This window comes from Myotis davidii, unplaced genomic scaffold (assembly GCF_000327345.1).
Source record: "Myotis davidii unplaced genomic scaffold, ASM32734v1 scaffold1377, whole genome shotgun sequence".
Lineage (NCBI taxonomy): Eukaryota > Metazoa > Chordata > Mammalia > Chiroptera > Vespertilionidae > Myotis > Myotis davidii.
This window is the reverse complement of record NW_006288854.1, coordinates 222,157-248,610: the sequence shown is the minus strand read 5'-3', so window position 1 is coordinate 248,610 and position 26,454 is coordinate 222,157. Positions and strand designations below refer to the sequence as shown.

At 42.7% G+C, this 26,454-nt stretch overlaps 2 protein-coding genes across 2 annotated transcripts; both read left to right on the top strand.

Annotated features, from left to right (window-relative positions):
* Positions 1-7,037: 7,037 nt before the first annotated feature.
* On the top strand, positions 7,038-8,090 carry LOC102774952 (glyceraldehyde-3-phosphate dehydrogenase-like). The gene is given in 1 exon segment (XM_015562179.1): positions 7,038-8,090. A coding segment is annotated over 1 exon segment (1,002 nt). The 5' UTR covers positions 7,038-7,076; the 3' UTR covers positions 8,079-8,090.
* A 3,078-nt stretch (positions 8,091-11,168) lies between these two features.
* LOC102756195 (folate receptor alpha) lies at positions 11,169-15,010 on the top strand. The gene is made up of 4 exons (XM_015562177.1): positions 11,169-11,351; positions 14,011-14,199; positions 14,328-14,463; positions 14,601-15,010. Exons 1-4 carry the CDS (start codon positions 11,184-11,186, stop codon positions 14,831-14,833), a joined length of 726 nt encoding a protein of 241 aa, XP_015417663.1. The 5' UTR covers positions 11,169-11,183; the 3' UTR covers positions 14,834-15,010.
* The last annotated feature ends 11,444 nt before the right edge of the window (positions 15,011-26,454 follow it).

Sequence of the window (26,454 nt, the reverse complement as noted above, 5' to 3'; positions counted from 1 at the left end):
TTTAAAATGCCAACTGCTCCCTCAGCCACCAGCCCGCTCTGCATGCACTCCACACCTTAGTATTTGACTTCAGCACTGCGCCTCCTCTGAGTCTTGGTATGCGTTTCTCTTTCCTCCTAGTTGTAGAATTTCCCCTCAGCCAGCCTTCCTGTGGTTCTGGGTGATGTCCGTTCCGTCTTTTAGTTGTATTTTTGAAGTGGTTGTTCGAGGCAGCAAACTCCGGCATTAACCTATGCTGCCATCTTGGTTTGATCTCTTAACTTATTTTTATAATGAAAGGGTTTTTGCCATAGAAAACATATTAATTAATTTCAGACAGTACAAGGTATAAAGAAATAACTTGAAGATTATGCTATCAGATGTGACAATATTATTCAAGTGTGTATGGTGGATAACTTGGCTTTATGAAGTTTTTTGTTTCTTTTGTCAAAAGCATAAATGTACAGTGAAACTACTCAAAAAAGCAAAGCGTAGAACATTATGTTATCATTTGTGCACCAAAATGGGGTAAGTATAAATGCATAGAATACTTGTAAATGCACAGAATTTCTCTGGCAGTTACCCAAGGAATTAGAACTACTGGTGGTCACATGTTTATGCTTTTGCAAACATGTGAATAGCATCCAAAAAATGATATATAGTATTGTTTTGTGCATACACTTATTATTGAAATTTACATAAGTGGTAACAAATCAGATGCATCACTCTATCTTATTTTTCTACTTAACATTCTGGATATTTATATACATACTAGAGGCCTGTTGCATAAAAAGATTCGTGCAATAGGCCTGGGTCCTGGGTGCTGGAGGAAAACCGGTGCCGCTCCGGCCAGAGCCGCCTTCACAGCCCTCGCTGCTCTGGCTGGAGCCACCAGGCAACCGCCTCCTCTTGCTCCAGCTCCATAGCTTCCGGCCACCATCTTGGTTGGGTTAATTTGCATATAGCCACTCTGATTGGCGTGGCTTAGGCATAGTGAAGGTACGGTCAATTTGCATGTTTGCCTTTCATTAGTGTAGATATACATGCATGTATATTACATTTAAATAAGGCATGCATTTATATGATTCAAAAATCAGAACAGCATATAAAGATGGAGTGCATGCTTTTAAGCCACGTAAGCTTCCAGGTAGTGGCCTATGTGTGTTGCATCATTCTGCTAACAGTTGGGACCAAGTTAAAGAGCTTGTTTCTGTTCTGGTCAAGATAGTGGATTAGATAGATGATGTGCTTGCCTTCTTTCAAGACCACATCAAAATTACAACTACATTATAGAACAATCAACCTAGAGAACCATCTGCAGACTAGCTGAACAGAAGTCCTATCACTAAGGATATAAAGAAGAGGCCATGCTGAGACTGGTAAGAGGAACAGAGATGTGAAATGGGCTGGTCTCACAGGTGTGGTGGTTGGGAAGGATGTCTCAGCTGCAGAGGTATCCCCTGAGGAGTGTGGAGTCCCAGCCCCATATTGCACTCCCCAGCCTAGAGCAGTGCCAGGAAAAGAGCCCATAAAACACCTGGCTGTGAAAATCAGCAGAGATTCCATTTTCTGGGTGAGACAGAAGACTGCTAGAAACACAGGTGTCCTCTTTTTTTAAAATATATTTTTATTGATTTCAGAGAGGAAGGGAGAGGGAGAGAGAGGTAGAAACAATGATGAGAGAGAATCATTGATTGGTTGCCTCCTGCACAGCTAGGACACAGGGGTCCTCTTAAAGGCCCACACACAGACACGCTCTTGCAGGAACTCACCCCGGGCTCTGGCAGAGGGACAGCACTTCCGGGGGAGGTGGGCATCAGAGACATACAGAGAGAAAGTGAGTTTTATGATTCAGGGTGAGAGCTGGAGAGGCAGCTGCCATTGTTCCTGTGTTGAGGTCTCCTCCCACACTCTCAAATCTGAAACTGCATTAACCTGGTGAACTCCACTTGCTCCACCCTGCGGACTTCCTGAGACTCTCTCCCACCCAACTCCTGCACTGCCTGAGGCTCTTTTGGTGGCAAGCAGCCAGCCTTGGCATGAGCGACAGGTTTTTTTTATCCAAATCATAAGAGAAAGTTTATTTAGAAAGTTACAGAGGTAGTTAAAAGTGAGCCAGTTGGGTTGTGTAAGCTCAGAAAACAAGTTACAGAAGCAAAAGAAGGGTCCTTGGAGCACAGAAGAGAGGACAGCAAAGGTAACGTGCTTGGGGGGACAAAGAGAGGGGAAGGAAAGGAAAGGTGCTGTGTGCTCCCAAGAGGGAGAGTGCTGAGCTACAGTTTTTCTTAAAGAACTCTTGAGCCCTGGCTGGTTTGGCTCAGTGGATAGAGCATCAGCCTGTAGACTGAAGGGTCTGGGTTTGATTCTGGTCAGGGGCACCTGCCCGGGTTGCCGGCTCAATCCCCAGTGAGGGTCATGCAGGAGGCAGCCTATCAATGATTCTCTCTCATCATTGATGTTTCTGTCTCTCTCCCTCTCCCTTCTTCTCCGAAATCAATGAAAATATATTTTAAAAAGACACGCCGAAACCGGTTTGGCTCAGTGGATAGAGCATCGGCCTGCAGACTGAAAGGTCCCAGGTTCAATTCCGGTCAAGGGCATGTGCCTGGGTTGCGGGCACATCCCCAGTAGGAGATGTGCAGGAGGCAGCTGGTCGATGTTTCTCTCTCATCGATGTTTCTGGCTCTCTGTCTCTCTCCCTTCCTCTCTGTGAAGAATCAATAAAATATATTAAAAAAAAAAAGACACACAATTCTTGAGGAACCCTAGCTGGTTTGGCTCAGTGGATAGAGTTTTGGTCTGCAAACTGAAGGGTCTAAGGTTCAATTCCAGCCATGGGCATATGCCTGGGTTGTGGGCTCGATCTTCAGTAGGGGTGTGCAGGAGGCAACCAATCAACGATTATCTTTCATCATTGATGTTTCTATCTCTCCCTCTCCCTTCCTCTCTCTGAAATCAATAAAAATATATTTAAAACAAAACAAAACAAAACAAAAAAGACTCTTGAGGAGTTCTGGTCAAGCTCAGGGGTACAAATGACACAAAGGGAAAAACTGAATTATGCAGTTTCAGGGTGAGGGCTAAAGGGACAGTTGCCATTCTCCCTGTGGTTTAGCCATCCTACCACATGGCCAAATCAGAATCTGAACTCCATCATTGCACCCTAACGACTCCCTGAGACCCTGCCCCAACTCCCTCACTGCCAGAGACTATTTTGGCAGCAAGCAGCCAGCCTAAGCTAGCTCAGCTATCTTTCTTAAAAAACTCTCATGAAGTTCTGATCAAGCTCAGGGGGTGCCAGAGACACACAGGGAGAAACTGAGTTGTGTCGATTCAGGGTGAGGGCTGGAGGAATGGTTACCATTGTCCCCTTGTTGGAGACCTACTCGCACAAGGCCAGTGTGCAGGCACCATCTTTCCTGTGTTGGCCAAATCTGAATTGACCGTAGTTTGGTGGAGTCTGCTTGTTCAACCCTGGTGACTCCCTGAGTCCTGACCCCACTGCAAAGGTCTCCAGGCCCCAAGCAGGTGGGGGCTGGCTTGGGTGTACACTGTGACTTTTGCTGTGTGGCTCAAGCTCAGCATTGGTGCCAAATCTGAATCTGTAATAGCTGGTGAATACCATTTGCCCTACCCTGTAGACCAAGCATATCAAACTCGTGGCCACAACCAATATTTTTGCAACCCAGCCAATACAGCAGTATGTAAAAAATGTTCTAATAAAAATTTTGTAACTTAATTCTTACAATATCCTGTTATATATAATCCTATATAATAAAAGGCTAATATGCAAATCTACCAAAAGGTGGAATGACAGGTTGCTATGATGCACACTAACCACCAGGGTGCAGATGCTCAATGCAGGAGCTGCCCCCTGGTGATCAGTGAGCTCCCACAGGGGGAGCACTGCTCAGCCACAAGCTGGGCTCACTGCTGGCAAGGACAGTGGGGTGGTGGGAGCCTCTCCTGCCTCCAAGGCAGTGCTAAGGATGTCTGACTGCCTGCTCCTTCAGGGAACAGGCCTAAGCTGCCAGGTGGACATACCCTGAGGGCTCCTGGACTGCGAGGGGGTGCAGGCCAGGCTGAGGAACCCCCTCACCAAGTGCACAAATGTCGTGCACCACACCTCTAGTTATTAATAACGAACTACAACATTCTCTAATGACTGATTACTATAATTGTGTTGCATTCATTTCCCTTACGCGCCTTACACACAGGTGCACCATTTCTTTCCACTAATACTAGCAGCGAGTATTTTAGCAGCCGATTGCCACGTCATTAGTCTTCGACTATTTGTTTGTGTGTGCAATAGGAAATACTTTGCTTTCAGAGAACAAGAAAAATAGGTTTATTTGCATTAGGCTTATTAATTTGTGCAGTAATTCAGTGTCTGGTAAGTTAATGTTCAAGAAAAAAATTAATTTGTATTAAAAAGTTCTCATGGACCCAATGCCCTTTGTTCTTCTCCCCTGTACCCCAAGCATGTCAAACTCAAAGGCTAACACGGGCAAAATAAACGAGGCATGTGGCCCGTGTTAGCCTTTGAGTTTGACATGCTTGCTGTACACAACTTGCATAGTGCCTGAGGCTTTTTCAGTGGCTGGCAGGTAGCAGCAGGTCTTCTCCCCCCGCCCCCCCCCCAAATATATTTTTATTGATTTTAGAGAGAAAAGAAGAGGGGGGAGAGAGAGAGAAACATCAACAATGAGAGAGAATCAAAAAAGAAAAAGTAAGATATCTGAATTGGAAAGGAAGAAGTAAAACTGTCATTATTTGCAAAAGAAATAATACTATATATAGAGAACTCTAAAGATTCCACCAAAAACTATTGGACCTGATAAACAAAGTCAGTAAAGTAGCAGGGTACAAAATAAATATTAAGAAATTGGTTGCAGCCCAGCTGTTGGGCATAACTCAGTGGTTGAGCATTGACCTATGAACCATGAGATCAGTTTGATTCCCCGTCAGGGCATATGCCTTGGTTGCAGGCTCGATCCCCAGTGTGGGGCATGCAGGAGGCAGCCAATCAATGATTCTCTCTCATCATTGATGTTTCTATCTCTTTCTCCCTCTCCTTTCTTCTCTGAAATCAATAAAAATATATTTTAAAAAAGAAATTGATTGCACTTTTATACACCATTATCAAAATATCAGAAAGAGAAATTAAGAAAACAATCCCATTTACAATTGAACAAAAAAATACCTAGGAATAAAGTTAAGCAAGGAGAAAAAAGAGCTGTTCAGAAAACTATAAGACATTGAAGAAAGGAATTGAAGGAGATACAAATATATGGAAGCATATACCATGCTCATGAATCTCATGAATCGAAAGAATTGACATTGTTAAAATGTCCACACTACCCAAAGCAATCTATATATTCAATGCAATTCCTATCAAAATACCAATGATATTTTTCACAGAACTAGAACAATTCTAAAATTTAGATGAACCCACAAAAGACCCCAAATAGCCAAGGCAATTTTGAGAAAATAAGAATAAAAGCTTGAAGTATCATGCAATCTGATATCAAACTATACTACAAGGCTGTAGTAATTTTTAAAAAAAGCATGGTACTGGCATAAAAATAGATACATAGATCAATGTATTAATTGACCTACATGGTCAGTTATTACATGACAAAGGAGGCAAGAATATACAATGGCATAAAGACAATCTATTCAATAAATGGTGTTGGGAAAATTGGACATGCAAAAAATATAAAACTAGATCACATTTTCATACCATATACAAGAATAAACTCAAAATGGATTAAAGACTTAAGTGTAAGACTTAAAATCATAAATCTCCTAGGAGAAAACATAGGGAGTGAAATCTCTGACATTGCTCTTAGTAAGGGAAACAAAAGAAAAAATAAACAAATAGGACTACATTAATCTAAAAAGTTTTTGCATAGCAAAGGAAACCATCAACAAAACAAAAAGACAACCTACAGAATGGAAGAAGATATCCTCCAATGATCCATCTGATAAGGGATTAATACCCAAAATTTATAAAGAACTTAACACCAAAAAAGAAAGAAAGAAAGAAAGAAAGAAAAGAAAGAAAGAAAGAAAGAAAGAAAGAAAGAAAGAAAGAAAGAAAGAAAGAAAGAAAGAAAGAAAGAAAAAGGAAAAGAATCCAATTTTAAAACGGGTAGAAGACCTGATTAGACATTTTTCCAAAGAGGGCATATTGATGGCCAATAGACATACAAAAAGATGCTCAACGTCACTAATCATCAGAACAGTGCAAATTAAAACCACAATGAAATACCACCTCATACCTGTCAGAATGGCTATCATCAATAAATCCACAAACAACAAGTGATAGCAAGGATGTGGAGAAAAGCGAACCCTTATGCACTGTTGGTGGGAATGCAGATTGGTCTAGCAAAAAAATGGTATGGCCCTGCCCGGTTTGTCTCAGTGGATAGAGCGTCAGCCTGTGGATTGAAGGGTCCCCGGTTCAATTCCGGCCAAGGGCACATGCCTGGGTTGCAGGCTTGATCCCCAGCGGAGGGCGTGCAGGAGGCAGCCAATCGATGATTCTCTCTCATACTTGATGTTTCTATCTCTCTCTCCTCTCTTCCTCTCTGAAATCAATAAAGAAATATATTTTTTTTAAAAAAGAAAAAATGGTATGGAGGGTCCTCAAAAAATTAAAAAATGGTGTCGGGGTTGACCAGCAGACCCTGAGCGATGGATGAATGATTACTCTGACACACGTTTCTGTGAAAGAGAGGGCTAAGGGACTGCCTGGCTGGAGAAACCTAATAGCCCCATTTACCTGTCTCCTTAGGCTTTTATTGTAACAACAGCTTGAACTAAAATTAACTCTTTGTTCACCATAAGTGTCTATAGATGCAAGTGGCAGACCTTCCCCACATGCTCATCTATAGCTGCACGTCTATCACACACATCTATAGCTGCAAAAAATAGCATTACACTTGGTGATTTCCAGTTACAGGTAACCAGGCAATTAATTTAAAAACATAAATTAGTGTGACCTGAGTAAAGAAAATGTTATGGGCTCTCTGCTACTCCTGTGCATCAGACAGCCTCTCCTCCCACACCAGCAGCCACAACCCTGAGACACGATGGTGAAGGTCAGAGTGAACGGATTTGGCCGTATTGGGCGCCTGGTCACCAGGGCTGCTTTTAACTCTGGCAAAGTGGATATTGTCGCCATCAATGACCCATTCACTGACCTCAACTACATGGTCTATATGTCCCAGTATGACTCTACTCACCGCAAGTTCAAAGGCACAGTCAAGGCTGAGAACGGGAAGCTTGTCATCAACGGGAAGTCCATCTCCATCTTCCAGGAGCGAGATCCCGCCAACATCAAATGGGGTGATGCTAGTGCCGAGTATGTTGTGGAGTCCACCGGTGTCTTCACTACCATGGAGAAGGCTGGGGCTCACTTGAAGGGCGGAGCCAAGAGGGTCATCATCTCTGTCCCTTCTGTGGATGCCCCCATGTTTGTGACGGGTGTGAACCATGACAAGTATGACAACTCCCTCAAGATTGTCATCAATGCCTGCTGCACCATCAACTGCTTGGCGCCCCTGGCCAAGGTCATCCATGACAACTTTGGCATCGTGGAGGGACTCATGACCACAGTCCACGCCATCACTGCCACCCAGAAGACCGTGGATGGCCCCTCTGGGAAGCTGTGGCGTGATGGCCGAGGGGCTGCCCAGAACATCATCCCTGCTTCTACTGGCACTGCCAAGGTTGTGGGCAAGGTCATCCCTGAGCTGAATGGGAAGCTCACTGGCATGGCCTTCCATGTCCCCACCCCCAATGTGTCGGTTGTGGATCTGATCTGCCGCCTGGAGAAAGCTGCCAAATATGATGATATCAAGAAGGTAGTGAAGCAGGCATCAGAGGGCCACCTTAAGGGCACCCTGGGCTATACTGAAGACCAGGTGGTCTCCTGAGACTTTAACAGTGACACCCACTCCTCCACCTTTGATGCTGGGGCTGGCATTGCCCTCAATGACCACTTTGTCAAGCTTGTTTCCTGGTATGACAAAGAAATTGGCTACAGCAACAGGGTGGTGGACCTTATGGTCCACATGGCCTCCAAGGAGTAAGAGTCCCCTGGACCACCAGCCCCAGCGAGAGGAAGAGAGGCCCTCTGCTGCTGGGGAGTCCCTGTCCCAGATCGAACCCCTGACACACTGAGAATCTCCTGACCACCATTTCCATCCCAGACCCCCTGGAGAAGGGGAGGGGCCTAGGGAACCCTGCTTTGTCGTGCATCATCAATACAGTTCACGTACCCAGCCGGGAAAAAAAAAAAAAGAAAGAAAATGTTATTCCACCAGCTTGCCATCCAGATTATATGAATGACATTTTTTGGGGGAAATATCTGCCTATTGGAAAAAAAATATCTAAGGAAAATGTGTTTGGTATGCTCTTCTACCAGTATTGGTACAAAACAGCAAAAAGAAACCAAACACTTTTGTAAACATAAATAATAACTGCAATTAATACTTTTTTTCTTCTGTGTATATGCTTCATAAAAATAATAAAAAATGTTCTTTGGAAGAATTAAAAAATAAAATGTTTTCCCTAAGTGGCAGCCCTGACTAACTTTTAAATCATTTTTCGTGAGAATTTTCAACTGAAAATATTCAAGAACACCCAAATTGTGAGTAACATATTTATTTTTATAATATTCATTGCAAATTGATCTTTTAAATTAAATTCAAAATATCATGGCATGTGGGGATGGTTTCTGTTCTGGACGCATGACAGTTAACTGGTTAACTATTAGAGACTATCAGCAGGGTAAGCATCCTTGAGAAGACACAGGCGTCTGCAGAGTCCTTTAAGCATAAAGATTCCAACAAACACCTGGGTGTTCGCACGGGCATAGACTTGCTTCCCTACAAAATGGAACTGCCTTATAACCAAGCTATTCCACTACTGGAATCTGAACAAAACCAAGACACAAAACTGAAAGAATATATGTACCCCTATGTTCATTGCAGCGTTATTTACAATAGCCAAGATATGGGTGCAACCCAAGTGCCCATCAATACACAAGTGGAGAAAAATGTGGTGGTACTTATATACTAGGGAATTTTACTCAGCCATAAAAAGAATAAAATCTTACCATTTGTGACAACATGGATGGACCTAGAGCAGGGGTGGGCAAACTTTTTGACTCGAGGGCCACAATGGGTTTTTAAACTGGACCGGAGGGCCGGAACAAAAGCATGGATGGAGTGTTTGTGTGAACTAATATAAATTCAAAGTAAACATCATTACATAAAAGGGTACGGTCTTTTTTTCAATAGCTTTATTCATTTCAAACGGGCTGGATCCGGCCCGCGGGCAGTAGTTTGCCCACGGCTGACCGGGAGGGTCTTATGCTAAGTAAAGTAAGTCAGACACCGAAAGACAAATACCATGTGATTTCACTTATATGTGGAATCTAAAGAACAAAATAAAAAACAAACAAAAAACAGAAACAGACTCATAGATACAGACAAGTGGATGGTTGCCAGGGGGGAGTTGGGTTTGGGGACTGGGTGATAAAGGTAAAGGATTAAGATATACAAATTGGTAGTTACAAAATAGTCATGGAGATGTAAAGTATAAGGAATATATTCAATAATATTATAATAACTATGTATGGGGCCAGGTGGGTACTGGACTTATCAGAGGGATCACTTCATTAATTATATAAATGTCTAACCACTATACTGTACACCTGAAACTAATATAAAATAATATTGAATGTCAACTGTAATTGAAAACAAACAAACACACAGCATAGAATGATTCACAGCGGAAAGTTTCATCCCAAACCTGTGCCTTCCCCCAAAGCAACCACTTAAAAAAATTTGTTGTACCATTCCAGAATTTTCTTAAGGAAACATATGTTCTTCCTCTTATTTTTTTCCCCAATATATAAAAAGTTTAATTTTAGAATACCATCAGTAACTATCAATAGTTACATATGGAACCAGGAATATCACAAAAAGAGTAATATTCTGGACTTACATTGTACAGAATCCTATGACTCCCTCCTCCTTTATTACAAACAAAAATTGCATCCTATAGACACCCTTCTGCACATTTCTTCTTTCACTTAACAATACACTGGGTGATTTTTCCCATATCATACAGCAAGAGCTTTCTCATTCATTTTTACCAAGTTAAATCTCATTGGGTGGATGTACCATAATTTATTTAACTGGCCCCTCCCTTAGGGCGACAGTTGAGCTATTTCCTAGACAAAGCCTGCCGGTCTTCCCTGACTGAGAGGCTGACCAAGCAGTCAGAAAGGGCTTATAAAAGGAGACGGGAGGTGAGGAGCCACTCTATGTTCCCAGGTGACCGAGGGCAGAGGTAAGGGCAGATGAGAGGGGGTAAGTGGGAATGGGAGGTAGGAGTCAAGGATGGGTTTCCCACAGGACTCCCAGGAGGCTGGTTTCTCTGCTGACTTTCCTCTGGTGTCCCCATGGCCCACTGCTCTGGCTCAGCCCTCTCCCCAACAGGCCCCTTATCTGTTGGCCTTCTAGCTCTAGGCCTGACTCTGCTGGGGGAACTTCCCAAGACCCCTCTGTGTGGCAGGAGGGGTTGTTGATACTTGAGGATCTGGGGTCTGGCTGACTGGGACTGCACTCTCACTGGCTTGCTATATTGCCCCCCAACCCTACTTCCAACTCCCATGTCACCTGATCCAGGACCATGAGCCATAACTGAACAACTCAGTGGCCTTCATCTGGCCCAGGACAGTTTCCCTGTCTGCCCCACTGGCAGTCTCTGGGCACCTAAAAGCCTCTAGGCTGCCAAGGCTGGCAGGTGCCCCTTCCTCTCACTCGCCCACCCCATCGGCAGGCCATGCTCTGTGGTTTCTCTTGAGCAGATCTGAGAGGACTTGCCAAGCTGGCAGAGATTTCCCATTGTGAATGGAATACTGGCTGGTGAAATCCAGAAGAGATCACAGAGCAAGCTAGTGTTGAAGTGTCCTCAATTGAGGGTTGGGGGAGGGGAGAGGAATTCCTGCCTCTGGCCCAGGCCTCTACATGCCCCTCACTGCTTGGCTCAGCTGCTCTGTGGGGTAAACTGGGTGGGGAGAAGATCTGGGCTTGGGAGGGGGACAAGAAATATGACCAAGAGTCTTATGGTCGCTGCCTCCCAGGCCTTGTGACTCTCTGACTGTGGCTTTCTGGCAGGAACAGATGGACATGGCCTGGAAGATCACACAGCTGCTGCTTCTGGCTTCGGTGACTGCTGTGTGGGGTGCTCCGCCCAGGACTCGACAGGGCAGGACGGATCTGCTCAATATCTGCATGGACGCCAAGTACCACAAGACAAAGCCAAGCCCCGAGGACAAGCTTCATGGCCAGGTGAGGGTGGGGTGGGGAAAGGACTGACCCCGGAAAGGGAAGAAGTAGGGTGATAGGAAGATCAACTTTAAGGGGGGTGATAGAGGCAGGAGTGTGACTAAGGTGATACTGAGGGTCTCTCCAGGGGCCACCAAATCTACAACAGGGGTGGGGGGAACCTACTATGGGCTGAGTGCTTTCCTCACATCTTATCAGTGAATAAACCCAAATGTCCTACTTGGTTGGTGGGTGGTGGTCTTTACTTAAACAAGTGAAGAAATAGGCCCAGAGAGAGCACAGATACCCGTGGAGATTGAGAGGCTAATCATTAGCAGGGGCTAGGAGAGAGACAGGCAAGAAGTTTCCCAGCCTTCATTCTGGGCCAGTGCACAGAGCTCAGCGGTAAGGTAGAAGGGGAGACCGGTCTCTCGCAGTCACCAGGAAGCTCACATATACAAACAGGCCAGGTCCCCCACCCCCATGAGGTTCTGAAGAGACAGTGACAAATCAGATGTACTTGGCCTTGAAGGAGGAGTAAGCGTTTTCCAGGAAGACAAAGCAGGAAGGGGCCACCTAGAAGAGGACAGCATGTACACGGGTCGCAGGGTGACAGCACAAACAGTGGCCAAGTCTTGTGGGCCAGAGACCACAGAAAAGGAGAGGTGAGACCAGGGCCCCCTTTTCATAGATAAGGCCCCTGGAAGCAGTTCAGGGAATGTGAGCTTGAAGTTGAACTCCAGGCTCATGAGAGAGGCCAGCATTTCGTTCCTTCTGGTCTCCAACTCTGCTCCCCACAAGGTTTCACGTTGCTAGAGGGCTGGGGATGTGCTCCGGGAAAGACTGTGGCATGGACTCACTCCAGGAACTTGAGGTGAAGAGGAGGAAGCCCAGCAGCCCCATGACTCCTGAGTCGTTTCCAACATTTCATTGCTTTGTGTGCGTACGTGGTGAAATACAGGGTGCCCTCAAAAAATGTATACACACTTTACAGCTGACAGCTCAATTTTGAAAATGAAATGTATTTTAACAAACACGGCCTTTATAACTATTCAAAGTGTGTATATACATTTTTGGGGGGACACTCTATATGCATAACATAAAATTTGCCATTTAAGCATTTCAAAGTGTACGGTTCAGTGGCATTAAGAGCATTCACATTGTTGTGCAACCATCGCCACCACCCATCTCCAGAACGACTTCATTTTCCCCACCCGAAGTCGGTACCTACCTTGTCATTTTTAGAACTTTTTAAGTTCTTTTTAAGAATTCTCTGAAGCCCAAGCCAGTTTGGCTCATTGGATAGAAGGTCGGCCTGCGGACTGAAGGGTCTCAGGTTCGATTCCAGTCAGGGGCACATGCCCGGGTTGTAGACTCGATCCCCAGTAGGGGACATGCAAGAGGCAACCGATCAATGATTCTCTCTCATCATTGATGTTTCAATTTCTCTCTCCCTCTCCCTTCTTCTCTGAAATCAATTAAAAAACCAAATCTCCCCTCTTGCTTGACTGTGGGTACTAGAGTCCTTCTCAGAGAGTTGAAGCAATTGGTCCATGATCATACAGCTCTTGAATCCCAATCTAGAGTGATTTAAAAACATATATATAGCCGAATATATATTTTTTAAAAAATAAATAAAAATAAAAACATATATGTATTGACTTTTAGACAGAGAGGAAGGGAGAGGGATAGAGAGGTAGAAACATCAATGAGAGAGAAACATCACTGATTGGCTGCCTCCTCATGGCCCCCAATGGGGATCGAGCCCACAACCCGGGTATGTGCCCTGACTGGGAATCAAACTGGTGACCTCTTGGTTCATGGGTCAACATTCAACCACTGAACCGCACTGGCCGGGCTAGAGTGATTTCTAAAGAGACACCTCCACCACTTCTACCATTTTACGTGCCTTGAATTCCCTCTTTAGGATAGCCTCCCACATTTAGTTAGGCCAATATTCAGGCCCATGTGCTGATCATATTCCCTCTGTTCCCCACTGCTTTCCAAGCCTACCTGGAAGCCCCGAGCCTGAGGTTCCAGACCCCAGGACAGCCAAACCAGCCCCCTTCACATCCACCCCCCACCACAACCTGGACCAGGCTCCTGTCCTGAATCTTAACCCCACCATTTACCAGGGGTTCAGCTTACTTACACTCCATAAAATTTGGAGTAATGATGTTTTTACTGGATTGTTGAGAGGATAAAGCACAAAAGCCTCAGGGACTCTGCACCTGCTATTTTCTAGGCCTATATTGTTCTTTGGCTTTCCCCAACTCCGAAGGAAAATCATACGCAACATGAGAGAAGAGGTTTGATCTGTTTTGTTCACTGTGGTATTCTTAGTATCTAGCCCAGTGCCTGATATATAATAAGCACTCAATTAATATTGGTTGGATGCAAAATGAGTAATATAAATAACTTAAATAATGTGAAATACGTTTATAAACTGTTTAGAGCTATACAAATAATAGTTGCTTCTCCAGACAGAGGTTTTCCAGATTGCCCACATCCCCTGTTACTCTGTCCAATATCATAATTGCCTTTACCCCAAATAGGGGCTCCTCAAGTGCCAGGCATAAAGGCACCCTCCCCACTTCTTCCTCTGGATGATCTACTGGGGCCAGAAAATGGAGAAGATGGCTGTTCTGGGGGAAAAACTTAGTCCTGTGTCTTCCCCACCCAGTGCAGTCCCTGGAAGAAGAACGCCTGCTGCTCTGTCAACACCAGCCAGGAAGCCCATAAGGATGTCTCCTACCTGTACAGATTCAACTGGGACCACTGCGGCCCGATGAAACCCGCCTGCAAGCGCCACTTCATCCAGGACACCTGCCTGTATGAGTGCTCCCCCAACCTGGGGCCCTGGATCCAGGAGGTATGAGTTCCTCCCCATGCCTGCTTCCCAGACATCTCCTCGTCCTGCCTCTGCAGCTCAGGGGCTCTTTAGGGCTGGGCTACTGAGAATCCTGAGCCTGATCCTTTTCCCTTACTGACATCTCTCAGGTGAACCAGAGCTGGCGCAGAGAGCGGATCCTGGACGTGCCCCTGTGCAAAGAGGACTGTGAGAGCTGGTGGGAAGACTGCCGCACCTCCTACACCTGCAAGAATAACTGGCACAAGGGCTGGAACTGGACCTCAGGTGAGAGCCTGGTGGGTGGGGTGAGAGGGGGGAGAGTGGGGGTGTGAGATGGGTATATGAAGGGATAGAGTTGTGAAGTTGGCAGAACCAGAGAGAGTTCTGGGCCCAATGGCTAAAGGCCTGCCATCCTCCCACAGGGTCTAATGAGTGCCCGGTGAAGGCTGCCTGCCACCGCTTTGATTTCTACTTCCCCACGCCTGCTGCTCTGTGCAATGAAATCTGGAGTCACTCCTACAAAGTCAGCAACTACAGCCGAGGCAGTGGCCGCTGCATCCAGATGTGGTTTGACCCGGCACAGGGCAACCCCAACGAGGAGGTGGCCAGGTTCTATGCTGAGACCATGAACGGAGCGGGGCTCCATGAGTCCTAACCTCTCCTGCTTGGCCTGGCCCTAACACTGCTCCTGCTGCTCAGCTGAGCTCCTTTTACCTTCTGATATCTGGTCACCCCCACCCAGTTCAGCCCCACGGCTCAGCTCCCATGGCTGGAGCTCTGTCCGACAGTTTGAATAAACTAGTTACCCCGCAGGTCTCTTGCAAATTATTTGGGTGTGAATGGGAATGTGACTTCTGCTTCCCTGTTTCCATTGACTGAGACTTGGTCAGTTCCCAGCTCTGGACCTATGAACCAGGTGGTCAAGGTTTAATTCCGGTGAGGACACATACCCGGTTTGCTGGCTTGATCCCCAGTGTGGGGTGTGCAAGAGGCAGCTGATTAATGATTCTCTCTCATCATTAATGTTTCTCTCTCTCTCTCTCCCCCCTTCCTCTCTTAAATCAATAAAAATATGTTAAAAAAAGAAAAAAGAAAAAAAAGCAAGCCCTAGCTGGTTTGGATCAGTGGATAGGATGTCAGCCTGCAGACTGAAGGATCCCAGATCCAATTCTGGTTAAGAGCATGTACTCTCCTCCCCCGTCCAAACACCCCCACCCCCTCACTCTGGTGCAGGGGGCAACCAATAAATATTTTGCTGTCTTTCCCTTTCTCTTCCTTTCTTTCTAAAAATCAATGGAAAAATATCCTCGGGTGAGGATTTTTAAAATAAAATAATAGGTCCACAACAACTGACCATTCGGTCAGAACCCTTTGCCTTGTATAAAACTCATCTCAAAGAAATGAGCTCCTCCCTTTGCTGTCATCTGCCACCACATTGTGGACACTATGAACAGGGCAGCTCTTATAATACTGAGAAGCTAATTTTAAAAACGTGGAGCATACCAATTATATTTGATTATTTTTAGCATTCCTCCTTGAATACTTCTTTATTAGAGAGCAAATTTTTGGTGTATTCTATCAGCTGTCTGGAAAATACCAGGGTGATTTCAGTGTAAAATACACCTTGATAGTTTTATTGTCCTGAATGTAGGGCCTGATTTAGAGAAGACAACTGAAGGAAGTGTTGGCAGGAAAAAGCCTGAGTCTTGGCTGTCTCATTAATAAGACAACTCTATCTTATAACATTGTCATTAAGAATTTTAACTTCTCTAGAAGTGAGGAAACACACTGTCTTGTATCATGACCTAAGAGCACGACATGAGTGAGCCAGCAAAAAATAAAATAAAAATTAATGTGTTTCCTGCAAAGTAAACGTTCACAGTCCGGTTGGGTAAGGACCTTAACACTGCTGTAAGGGAAAACACAGGAAACAAAAAATAACTTATTTCTTCATGTTAACTGCAGAATGTATACTCAAAGACCACTTCTTCATAAGAGTGGCCAACATTTCTAAAAGCTTTATGCCTCTTAAAGTAAAAGTAACCTGAAGAGGCACTCCTGGAATGGCAGAGGATGGCATCTGAAAATCCACTCCTCCATGAAAGCAAGAACACTGGCAAGATGTCAAACTCAACTTTCCCAGAAGTCTGAAAATTAACCCAAACTTTCAAAAATCGAAGGAGCATTTATTTAAGAAAAATGGTTGAATCTCAGTAGGAAACAGCAAACTCTTGGCATTTTGACTTGCACTTTTTAAAAAAACTGATTTCTTGCCGAACCGGTTTGGCTCAGTGGATAGAGTGTCGGCCTGCGGACTGAAGGGTCCCAGGTTCGATTCCGGTCAAGGGCATGTACCTTGGTTGTGGGCAAATCCCTACTGGGGGGGCGTGCAGGAGGCAGCTGATTGATCTCTCTCATCGATGTTTCTAACTCTCTATCCCTCTCCCTTCTTCTCTGTAAAAAATCAATAAAATATATATTTTTTAAATTGATTTCTTTTCTTTTTTTTAATGCAGGCATATGCTTTTATTAACATATGCTCAACTCAACTGTCACTTCTTTATACAACATTTAGGGGGGAAATATATGATGTGTAGGAATGAATATTCCCATTATACTGTAATGGTTTTTAAAAAGTGTTCCTCAGAAGGAGATCTTTCCCTCCATGTTTTAATGTATAGCCTGAAACTTAAAGACTACATTAAAATGTGTTTTTCCAAAAAAAAAAAAAAGTGTTTTTCATTGTCGCTAAAAGAAATTCAATGCAGCAAACAACTATGCAATTACCGGGACTCCATGTTTTAATGTATAGCCTGAAACTTAAAGACTACATTAAAATGTGTTTTTCAAAAAAAAAAAAAGTGTTTTTCATTTTCGCTAAAAGAAATTCAATGCAGCAAACAACTATGCAATTACCGGGAAGCTTGTGAGGAAGCAAAGATGAAACTGTGATTTCAGAGAGGAAGGGAGAGGGAGAGAGAGAGAAACATCGATGATGAGAGAGAATTATTGATTGGCTGCCTCCTGCACAGCCCCTACTGGGGATCCAGCCCAAAGCCCTGGCATGTGCCCTTGGCCAGAATTGAACCTGGACCCTTCAGTCAGCAGGCCAACGCTCTATCCACTGAGCTAAAACAGCTTGGGCCTGATTTTTTCCCATCCTCCTCTCCCAAATGCGATGGTAGCCTTTAAAACCAGCTATCTCACAACAGCAGTAGCTGTGAAAAATAGCAGCTTAGTGGCCACTAGAGGGGGCAGAGTGGGTGTGGAATTCCCTCAAATGCCCTACCCCTCAAGGAATGTCACCGATTTGTCTGGCAGCCGCTGGTAAGAACCCCATTCACAAGGTTAGTCTTATCTGACCTCACTCAGAGCTCACACAGTGAGAAGGCCCATCCCTAGGTGTTTATCTTAACCAGGGGTGGGGAACTTCTGGCCAGTGGGCCATATAAGGCCTGAGATATCATTTGGTCTCACCCTGCCAAGGCATTAGGGAGTTAATTAAATGTTTGACCAAATACAGCAGGCTAATTTTTAAGTTGATAGGTTTATATGGCCCGCAAGTGATGTTATAAATATCCAAATGGCCCTTGGCAGAAAAAAGGTTCCCCACCCCTGTAATCAGAAGTTGTTTGACATCCCAACTCCCTGAGGCTGGAAAACCAATTGAGACAAACTAGAGGGCTCTTACACATACCCCGGGGTCTAGAAATCCACATGCTTCCTCAGAACTGTATGTGAATCCAGGAAATACCTGAGAAGGCCCCAGTCTTTCAATTCTCTTAACTTTGAGGCCCTGCTCAAGCAGGAAGTGAGGGATGGGGCAGAGTAAACTGCCAGAGCACTGACATCATGCCTGAACCAGCACACAGAGTCCCTTGGCAAAGAATAGGAGACTTATGGCTCCAAGGCAATAAGTTTAGTCACTAGGTGACTGCTAAGCTAAATGGGCAAACATTTATGAAAATAGGAGCTACAGAATTAGATCTTGAAAGTCGTTAATAAACTAATAAAAAGCATCAAAAATGAGCCCTGGGAGAGTCTAATTTCCAGAGATGCCATATTATGTTATTTTTGTTTTTTAAAAAGGAGGTCGGGAACATCTGTAATAGTGTCAACAATAAAAACAAAACAAAACAAAACAAAAAAACCAAGAAGAAAACACTTCAGCAAACCACCAAATATATATTTTTTAAAAAAACTCTTTTTATTGATTTCAGAGAGGAAGGGAGAGGGAGAGATAGAAACATCAATGATGAGAGAGAATCATTGATTGGCTGCCTCCTGCACGCCCCCCACTGGGGATTGAGCCTGAAACCCAGGCATGTGCCCATGACTAGAATCAAACCCGGGAGGACCCTTCAGTCTGCAGGCTGACACTCTATCCACTAAGCCAAACTGGCTAAGGCACCAAAAATATATTTAAAACCTGAGCTGTCACCTTTAAAAAAATGCCATTTTTCACTTCCCTCCAATAAAATGAGACATACAAAGAAACAGGAGAGTATCACCATATGCAGAAGAAAGTAAAGTAGTCAATAGAAACTGTCCCTGAGAAAACATGGATGTTGAACTTATTAGATAAAGTTTTAAAATCAGCTATTATGCCGAAACCGGTTTGGCTCGGTGGATAGAGCGTCGGCCTGCGGACTAAAAGGTCCCGGGTTTGATTCCGGTCAAGGGCATGTACCTGGGTTGCGGGCACTTCCCCAGTGGGTAAAATCAGCTATTATAAAAAAGAAGGAAATGAAACTATGTCTAAAGGGTTCAAGGAAAATAGAAAAATGATGTCTGACCAAATAGAGAATATCAATAAGGAAATAGAAATTAGTTTAAAAAGTTAACTGGAAATTTTCGAGTTGAACAGAAATTCAAATTTTACTAAAACTTCCTGAAGTTGATCTATAAAACATCCCAGAGCTAAGACCATACTTAATGGTAAGAAAATCTCTAAGCTTTCCCATTAAGATTAGATAAAAAGCACCCAGCCAGTGAGACTCAGTGGTTGAGCAATGACCTATGAATGAGATCACAGTTCAATTCCTGGTCAGGGCACATGCATGGGTTTTGGGGTCCATCCCTGGTGGGCGGCATGCAGGAAGTAGCCGATCAATGATTCTCTCTCATCATTGATGTTTCTTTTTTTGTTGTTGTTAATCCTCACCCAAGGATATTTTTCCGTTGATCTTTTAGAGAGAGTAGAAGAGAGAGGAAAGACAGAGAGAAACATCAATGTGAGAAAAACACATTGATTGTTGCCTCCTGCACCAGCCATGACCAGGGCCCTGTCTGGGGAGGAGCCTGTCCTTGACCGGAATGAACCTGGGACCCTTCGGTCTGTAAGCCTAAGTTCTATCCACTGAGCCAAACTAGCTAGGGCTCATCATGATGTTTCTATCTTTCTCCTTCTCCCTTCTTCTCTGAAATCAATAAAAACATATTGGGGAGAAAAAGATTATATACAAGGCGAGAATGTCTCCTCTCACTACTCCCCTTTAACTTTGTACTGGAAGGTCCAGCTAATGCAGTAAGACAATGAAAGGAAAAATTCTACAAACAGATCAGGAAGAAGAAATACATGCATCTTTGTTTATAGGTAATATGTATTTCTTTTTTATCCAAAAAAACAAGGAAAAAAATTTTAGTACTAATAAGTGATTATATCAGGTTGTAAAATAGAAGGTTAATATAAAAAGCAATTGCCTTTCCACATGCTAGCAACAAACAAGTGGAATTTCAGTTTAAAAACAAAACAATATTATTTACATTAGCATCCAGAAAAATGAAACACTCAAGTGTAAATCTAACAAAACCTATAAAGATCAATATGAGGAAAACTACAAAATTCTGATGAATAAAATACAAGAAAAACTAAATACATGAAAAGAGTAATTCTTAATAGTGCTCCAATGCTCTTTAAAGCACTTTATGACTAAAAAGAAATATTTTGCTTTTAGATTTTTATCAATTATAGCATTTGCAATTATTAATTGAATTTCATTGTAAATAAAGGATTTAGTGTCCCTACCAAAAAACTAAATAAGTGGAGAGATATTTTAAGCTCGTGAATAAGAAAATTAAATATTGTCATGATATCAATTGTTCCCACCTTGATCTATAGATTCAATGTGATCCCAATCAAAATCCCATTATTATTTTGTGGATATTCACAAACTAATTCTAAAATTTATATGGAGTGCCTGGAGGATATTTCTCAGTGGTTGAGTGTCTACCTGTGAACCAGGAGGTCATGGTTTGATTCCGGTCAAGGCACATGTCCAGGTTGTGGGCTCAATCCCCAGTGGGGGGAATGCAGGAGACAGCCAACAGATAATTCTCTCTCATCATTGATGTTTCTCTCTCCCACTCTGAAATCAATAAAAATATTTTTTTTTATTTTATTCTATTTTCTTTTGTTAATCCCCACCCGAGGATATTTTTCCGTTGAATCTTTTAGAGAGGGTGGAAGAGAGAGGAAAAGAAAGAGAGAAACATTGATATGAGAGAAACACATCAATTGGTTGCCTCCTGCACATGCCCTGACCAGGGCCAGGGCTGGGGAGGAGCCTGCAACCAAGGTACGTGCCCTTGACCGGAATTGAACCCAGGACCCTTTGGTCCACAGGCCTACACTCTATCCACTGAGCCCAACTGACTAAGGCCATGGTCGGCAAACTGCGGCTCGTGAGCCACATGTGGCTCTTTGGCCCCTTAAGTGTGGCTCTTCCACAAAATACCACGTGCGGGCACGCAAGTACAGTGCGATTGAAACTTCGTGGCCCATGCACAGAAGTCAGTATTTTGTGGAAGAGCCGCTACTTTGTGGAAGAGCCACACTCAAGGGGCCAAAGAGCCAGATGTGGCTCGCGAGCCGCGGTTTGCCGAGCCGCAGTTTGTCGACCACTGGACTAGGGCAATAAAAATATTTTTTAAAAGTTCTAAAAAAAAAAATAGAAGAGAATAGAGAGCCCAAAAGCAATCTCACACCAATATGGTCAATTAATATTTGACAAAGGAGGCAACAACATACAATGGGATAAAGACAGTCTATTCAAAAATGGTGCTGGGAAAATTGGACAGATACATGCAGAAAAATAAAACTAGACCACTTTCTTACACCATATATAAGAATAAACTCAAAATGGATTAAAGACTTAAATGTGGGGAGTGGGGGAGATGAGGAGGGTAGAGGGGGGATAAATGGTGATGGAAGGAGACTTGACATGGGGTAGTAAACACACAACCCAGTGTACAGATGATGTGTTTTAGAATTGTGCATCTGAAACCTGTATAATTTTGTTATCCAGTATCACACCAATAAATCAATAAAAAGGAAAAAATACTTAAATGTAAGACTCAAAACCATAAAACTCCTAGAATAAAACATTGGCAATAAAATCTCTGACATTTCTCTTAGCAATATTTTTCCCTGATATATCAAGGGAAACAAAAGAAAAATAAACAAATGGGACTACATTAAGCTAAAGGTTTTTGTACAGCAAAGGAAATCAGTGGCAAAGTGAAAAGACAGCTTACTGAATGGAAGAAGATATTCACCAATGATAGATCGAAAAATGGGTTAATATCCAAAATGTATAAAGAACTCATGCAACTTAACATAAAAAAACTCCTAAATAATCCAATTTAAAAATGGGCAGAGGCTTGGCCAGCATGGCTCAGTGGTTGAGCATCAACATATGAACCAGGAGATCCGGGTTCAATTCCTGGTCAGGGCATATGCCCAGGTTTGGGGATGCCAGTAGGGGGCGTGCAGGAGGCAGCTGATCGATGTTTCGCTCTCATCGATGTTTCTAACTCTCTATCTCTCTCCCTTCCTCTCTGTAAAAAATCAATAAAATATATTTAAAAAAATAAAATAAAATAAAAAATAAAAAATGGAACTGCCTTTGACCCAGCATTTCCACTCCTAGGTATATATCCAAAGAAACCAAAAACAGTAATTTGAAAGAATATATGCTCTGCTATGTTAACTGCAGTGTTATTTCTAAAGCCAAGATATGGAACTAATGCAAGTGCCCATCAATAAAAGAGTTGATAAAAAAAAATTGTGGTACATATATAAATGGAATATTACTTGGTCACAAAAAAGAATGCAATCTTACCATTTGCAACGACATGGTGGACCTAGTATCATGTGGAGTAAAAGAAACCAGTCAGAGAAAGACAAATGCCATATGATTTCACTTATATGTGGACTCTAAAGAACAAAAGAAATGAATAAACAAAATTGAAACCGACTTATGGGCACAGGAAATAGACTGATGGTTGCCAGAGGGGAGTGGGATTGGGGTCTGGGTAAAAAGGTAAAGGGATTCAGAAGTACAAACTGGTAGCCACAGAATAGTCATGCAGATAGAAAAGACAGCATAGAAAATATGGTAAATAATACTATACTATGTATGCTGCCAGGTGGGTACTGGAACTATGAGGGGGAACACTTTGTAAAGTATGTGATCACCTAACCACTATGCTATAAAACTGAAGCTAATGCAAAATAATATTGAATGGAAAAGATAATTGAAAAATAAAACTAAAAAATAATACCAATCATTCACAAACTCACAAACTTATCTTTAAAAAAGGGGAGGAGGACCCTAGTCAGTTTGGCTCAGTGGATAGAGCATTGGCCTGTGGACTGAAAGGTCCCAGGTTTGATTCCGGCCAAGGGCACATGCCCAGGTTGTGGGTTCAATCCCCATTAGGGGGCATGCAGGAGGCAGCTGATTGAAGTTTTACTCTTACATCCATGTTTCTTTCTTTCTCCCTCTCCCTTCTCTCTCTCTTTAAAACCCAACCAACCAACAAACAAAAAGCCACCACTAACATCATACTTAATACCAAAAGGCTTTCCCGCTGAGATCAGAAATAAGACCCATATATCCACTCTCATCATGTTTATTCAACATTTTACTGAAGGTTCCAGCTAGGGCTATTAGTCAAGAAAAAGAAATAAAAGTCATCCAGATTGAAAACCAGAAATAAAACTATTTCTATTCACAGATGGAATGACATTGTATATAAAAAACCCTAAGGAACCTACAAAACATTGTATTACTAAAAGGTGAGTTTAGCAAGTTTATAGGGCACCAGATCTATATAAAAAATAAATTGTATATCTCTATACTAGCAATGAAAAATACAGCAAATTTTAGAAACCCATTTACAATAGCATAAAAAAGAACAAAACACATCGAAATACATTTAACAAAGTAAAAGACTGTACACTGAAAACTAATAACATTGTTGAAGGAAGTTAAAAACCTAATAAATAGAATGACATTCCATGTTTATTAATCAGAGGATACTTTTGTTAAAAGGCAATTCTCCTCAAATTATTCTATAGATTCAAATCAATCCTTACCAAAATTCCAGCTGACTTTTTTTTTTTGAGAAATAGACAATATGAGCCTAAAATCTGTATGGACATGCCAGAGACCCATGATAGCTCAATCTTAAGAAAGCACCAAATTGGAGGACGCACACTTTCCAATTTCAAAACTTATTACAAATCTTCAATAGTCAGGACAGTGTGGTAGTAGCATGAGGATAGATATACACATCAATGGAATAGAACTTAGAGTCCAGATTTTTGACAATGGTGTCAAAACAATTCAATGGAATAAATGACAATTCAAAGAATAGTATTTTCAAAATATGATGCTCGCACACACCTGGATATTCACACGCAAAAAAAAAATTACTTTCAGCCCTTATTTTACTCTATTTACAAAATTTAACTCAAAATGGACCAAAAACCTCATTATAAAAGCCCAAACCATTAAAACTCCTTAAGAAAATATAGGGCAAGAGTTTTATGGCATGGTATTAGGCATTGATTTCTTGGCTATGAGAGCAAAACCACAGGCAACAACAACAACAAAAGAGTTAAATTGAAGTACATCGAAATTAAAAATTTCTGTGCATCAATGAACAATTAGAATGAAAAGGCAAGCTACAGAACAGGAGAAAATACTGCAGATCATTTATCTGATAAGAGCCTAATCCTTCGACTCAACAACAAAAAAACACAGAACCCGACTTTAAAATGAGGAAACAACATTGCTTAAAAGAAGATACACAAACAACAAAAAGCATATGAAAATCTGTTGGATGCCACTAATCATTAGGAAAATGCAAATCAAAAGCACAATGAGATTTTACCGCACACGTACTAGGATGGCTTCTATTTTTCACCCCCAGTTCAACAGAAAATAGCAAGTGTTGGTGAAGATGAAAAGAAATTGGAACTCTTCACACTATTGACGGAAATGTAAAATTCTGCAGCAGTCTGAGAGTTCCTCAATATTAAAAATAGAATTAGCACATGATCCAGCTCTTGCACGTCTACACATGCACCCAGAGGGTCCTGTAGAGATATCTGTACACCATGCCTATAGCAGCGTTCTTCACAATACAAAGAGGTGGGAGCAACCCAAGTCTACATTTATGAATAAGTGGCTAAATAAAATACATTGTATACATACAAGTAAATACTATTCAGCTATAAAAAAGAATGAAATTCTGCCCTAACCGGTTTGGGTCAGTGGATAGAGCTTCAGCCTGCGGACTCAAGGGTCCCAGGTTCGATTCTGGTCAAGGGCATGTACCTTGGTTGCGGGCACATCCCCAGTAGGGGATGCGCAGGAGGCAGCTGATCGATGTTTCTCTCTCATCGATGTTTCTAACTCTCTATCCTTCTCCCTTCCTCTCTGTAAAAAATCAATGAAATATATATTTTTTTAAAAAGAATGAAATTCTAACACATGAATAAACTTTGAGGATGTTATGGTAAGTCAAAGAAGCCACTCACAAAATGACAAATACTGTATGATGTCACTTATAGAGGGTATCTAAAGTAGTCAAGTTCATAGAGACAGAAAGTCAAATGGTGGTTGCCAAGGACTGGGGGAAGGAGGCAATGGGTAGTTGCTTAGTGGGAATAGAGCTCTAGTGTTACAAGATGAAAAAGTCCCAGGATTGGTTGCACAACAATATGAATGTACTTAACGATACTGAACTGTACACTTAAAAATAGTTAGGATGGTACATTTTACATAATGTGTATTTTACCACAATTTTTAAAGGTTATCAAAAATTGCTTAATTATGGCCCTAGCCAGTGTGGCTTAGTTGGTTGAGCATCATCCCATGCCCCAAAAGGTCAGGGGCTCCTGCAGGAGGCATCTGATCAATGTTTCTCTTTCACATCGATGTTTCTCTCTCTCTCTCTCTCTCTCTCCCTCTCTCTTCCCCTCTCTCTCCCTCTCCCTCCCTCTCTCAAAATTCAATAAAAACATATTTTTAAAAAATTGCTTAATTCTTTTTAAAGTAATGTTATATGGTGAAATATTATATTTAATCAGATCCGAGACAATTTTTTCTGTGACCCTTGACTTCTGTACCCCACCTTCTACTTATGTCCACCTCGAGGCTCACAAATTAACATGATAGTTGGCATTTAAGCCTACTTCGTACGCGTCCGGCTTTTCCAGATATATTCTCAACCATTTTCTGGTTAGCCAACAAGAGCTCGGCAAGGTTTAGTGACATTTCCAAGGTTGTGAGAGGGCTGGAGCTGTTACTGGATCCCATGGCCTGACCCTAAAGCCTGGGTTCTGACTCACCTTGCCTCATGCCCCTCAAGTTAGCTTTATCCTAAAACCACTTGTGGAACCTCAAAAATCAGATTCCCCAAGGAGGTGAGTGTTTCTCTAAATTTTCATGAATGTTGAATGTGTGGCTCCTGGAATGAGCAAATTAACAAATAAAGACATGAAATCAGCCCTGGCCTGTTTGGCTCAGTGGATAGAGCATCGGCCTGCAGACTGAAGGGTCCCAGATTCTATTCCCATCAAGGACACATGCACGGGTTGTGGGCTCAATACCCAGGAGGAGATGTGCAGGAGGCAGTCAATCAATGATTCTCTCTCATCATTGATGTTTCTATCTCTCTCTCCCTCTCCCTTCCTCAGAAGTCAATAAAATAATATTTTTTAAAAAAGTCTTTATTTAAAAAAGAAAAGGGAGATGAAATCAAACAAGATTGGCTAACTTGTCAGACTAAAGGAGCCTTGAAGACAGTGGGATCTGGAAAGGAAGGAGGTGGAAGGAGACATTAATAACCGCAGGGTAGGTTCTGCGTGAGCACGTACAGAGATCTACAGACAGCCTGCCCTGAGGACAGAGACCACTGGGGAGTCCAGGCACCTGGAGCTGTCGCAGCCAGGAGAGAGGCCGGTCCAGACACAGCTGTGTG

Bases quoted from the DNA above. Each gene is read 5' to 3' on its own strand.
- LOC102756195 (XM_015562177.1), top strand. From the start codon at position 11,184: ATGGACATGGCCTGGAAGATCACACAGCTGCTGCTTCTGGCTTCGGTG. The intron at 11,352-14,010 runs GTGAGGGTGGGG...TTCCCCACCCAG, and splicing joins AGGACAAGCTTCATGGCCAG to TGCAGTCCCTGGAAGAAGAA. The intron at 14,464-14,600 runs GTGAGAGCCTGG...ATCCTCCCACAG, and splicing joins GGGCTGGAACTGGACCTCAG to GGTCTAATGAGTGCCCGGTG.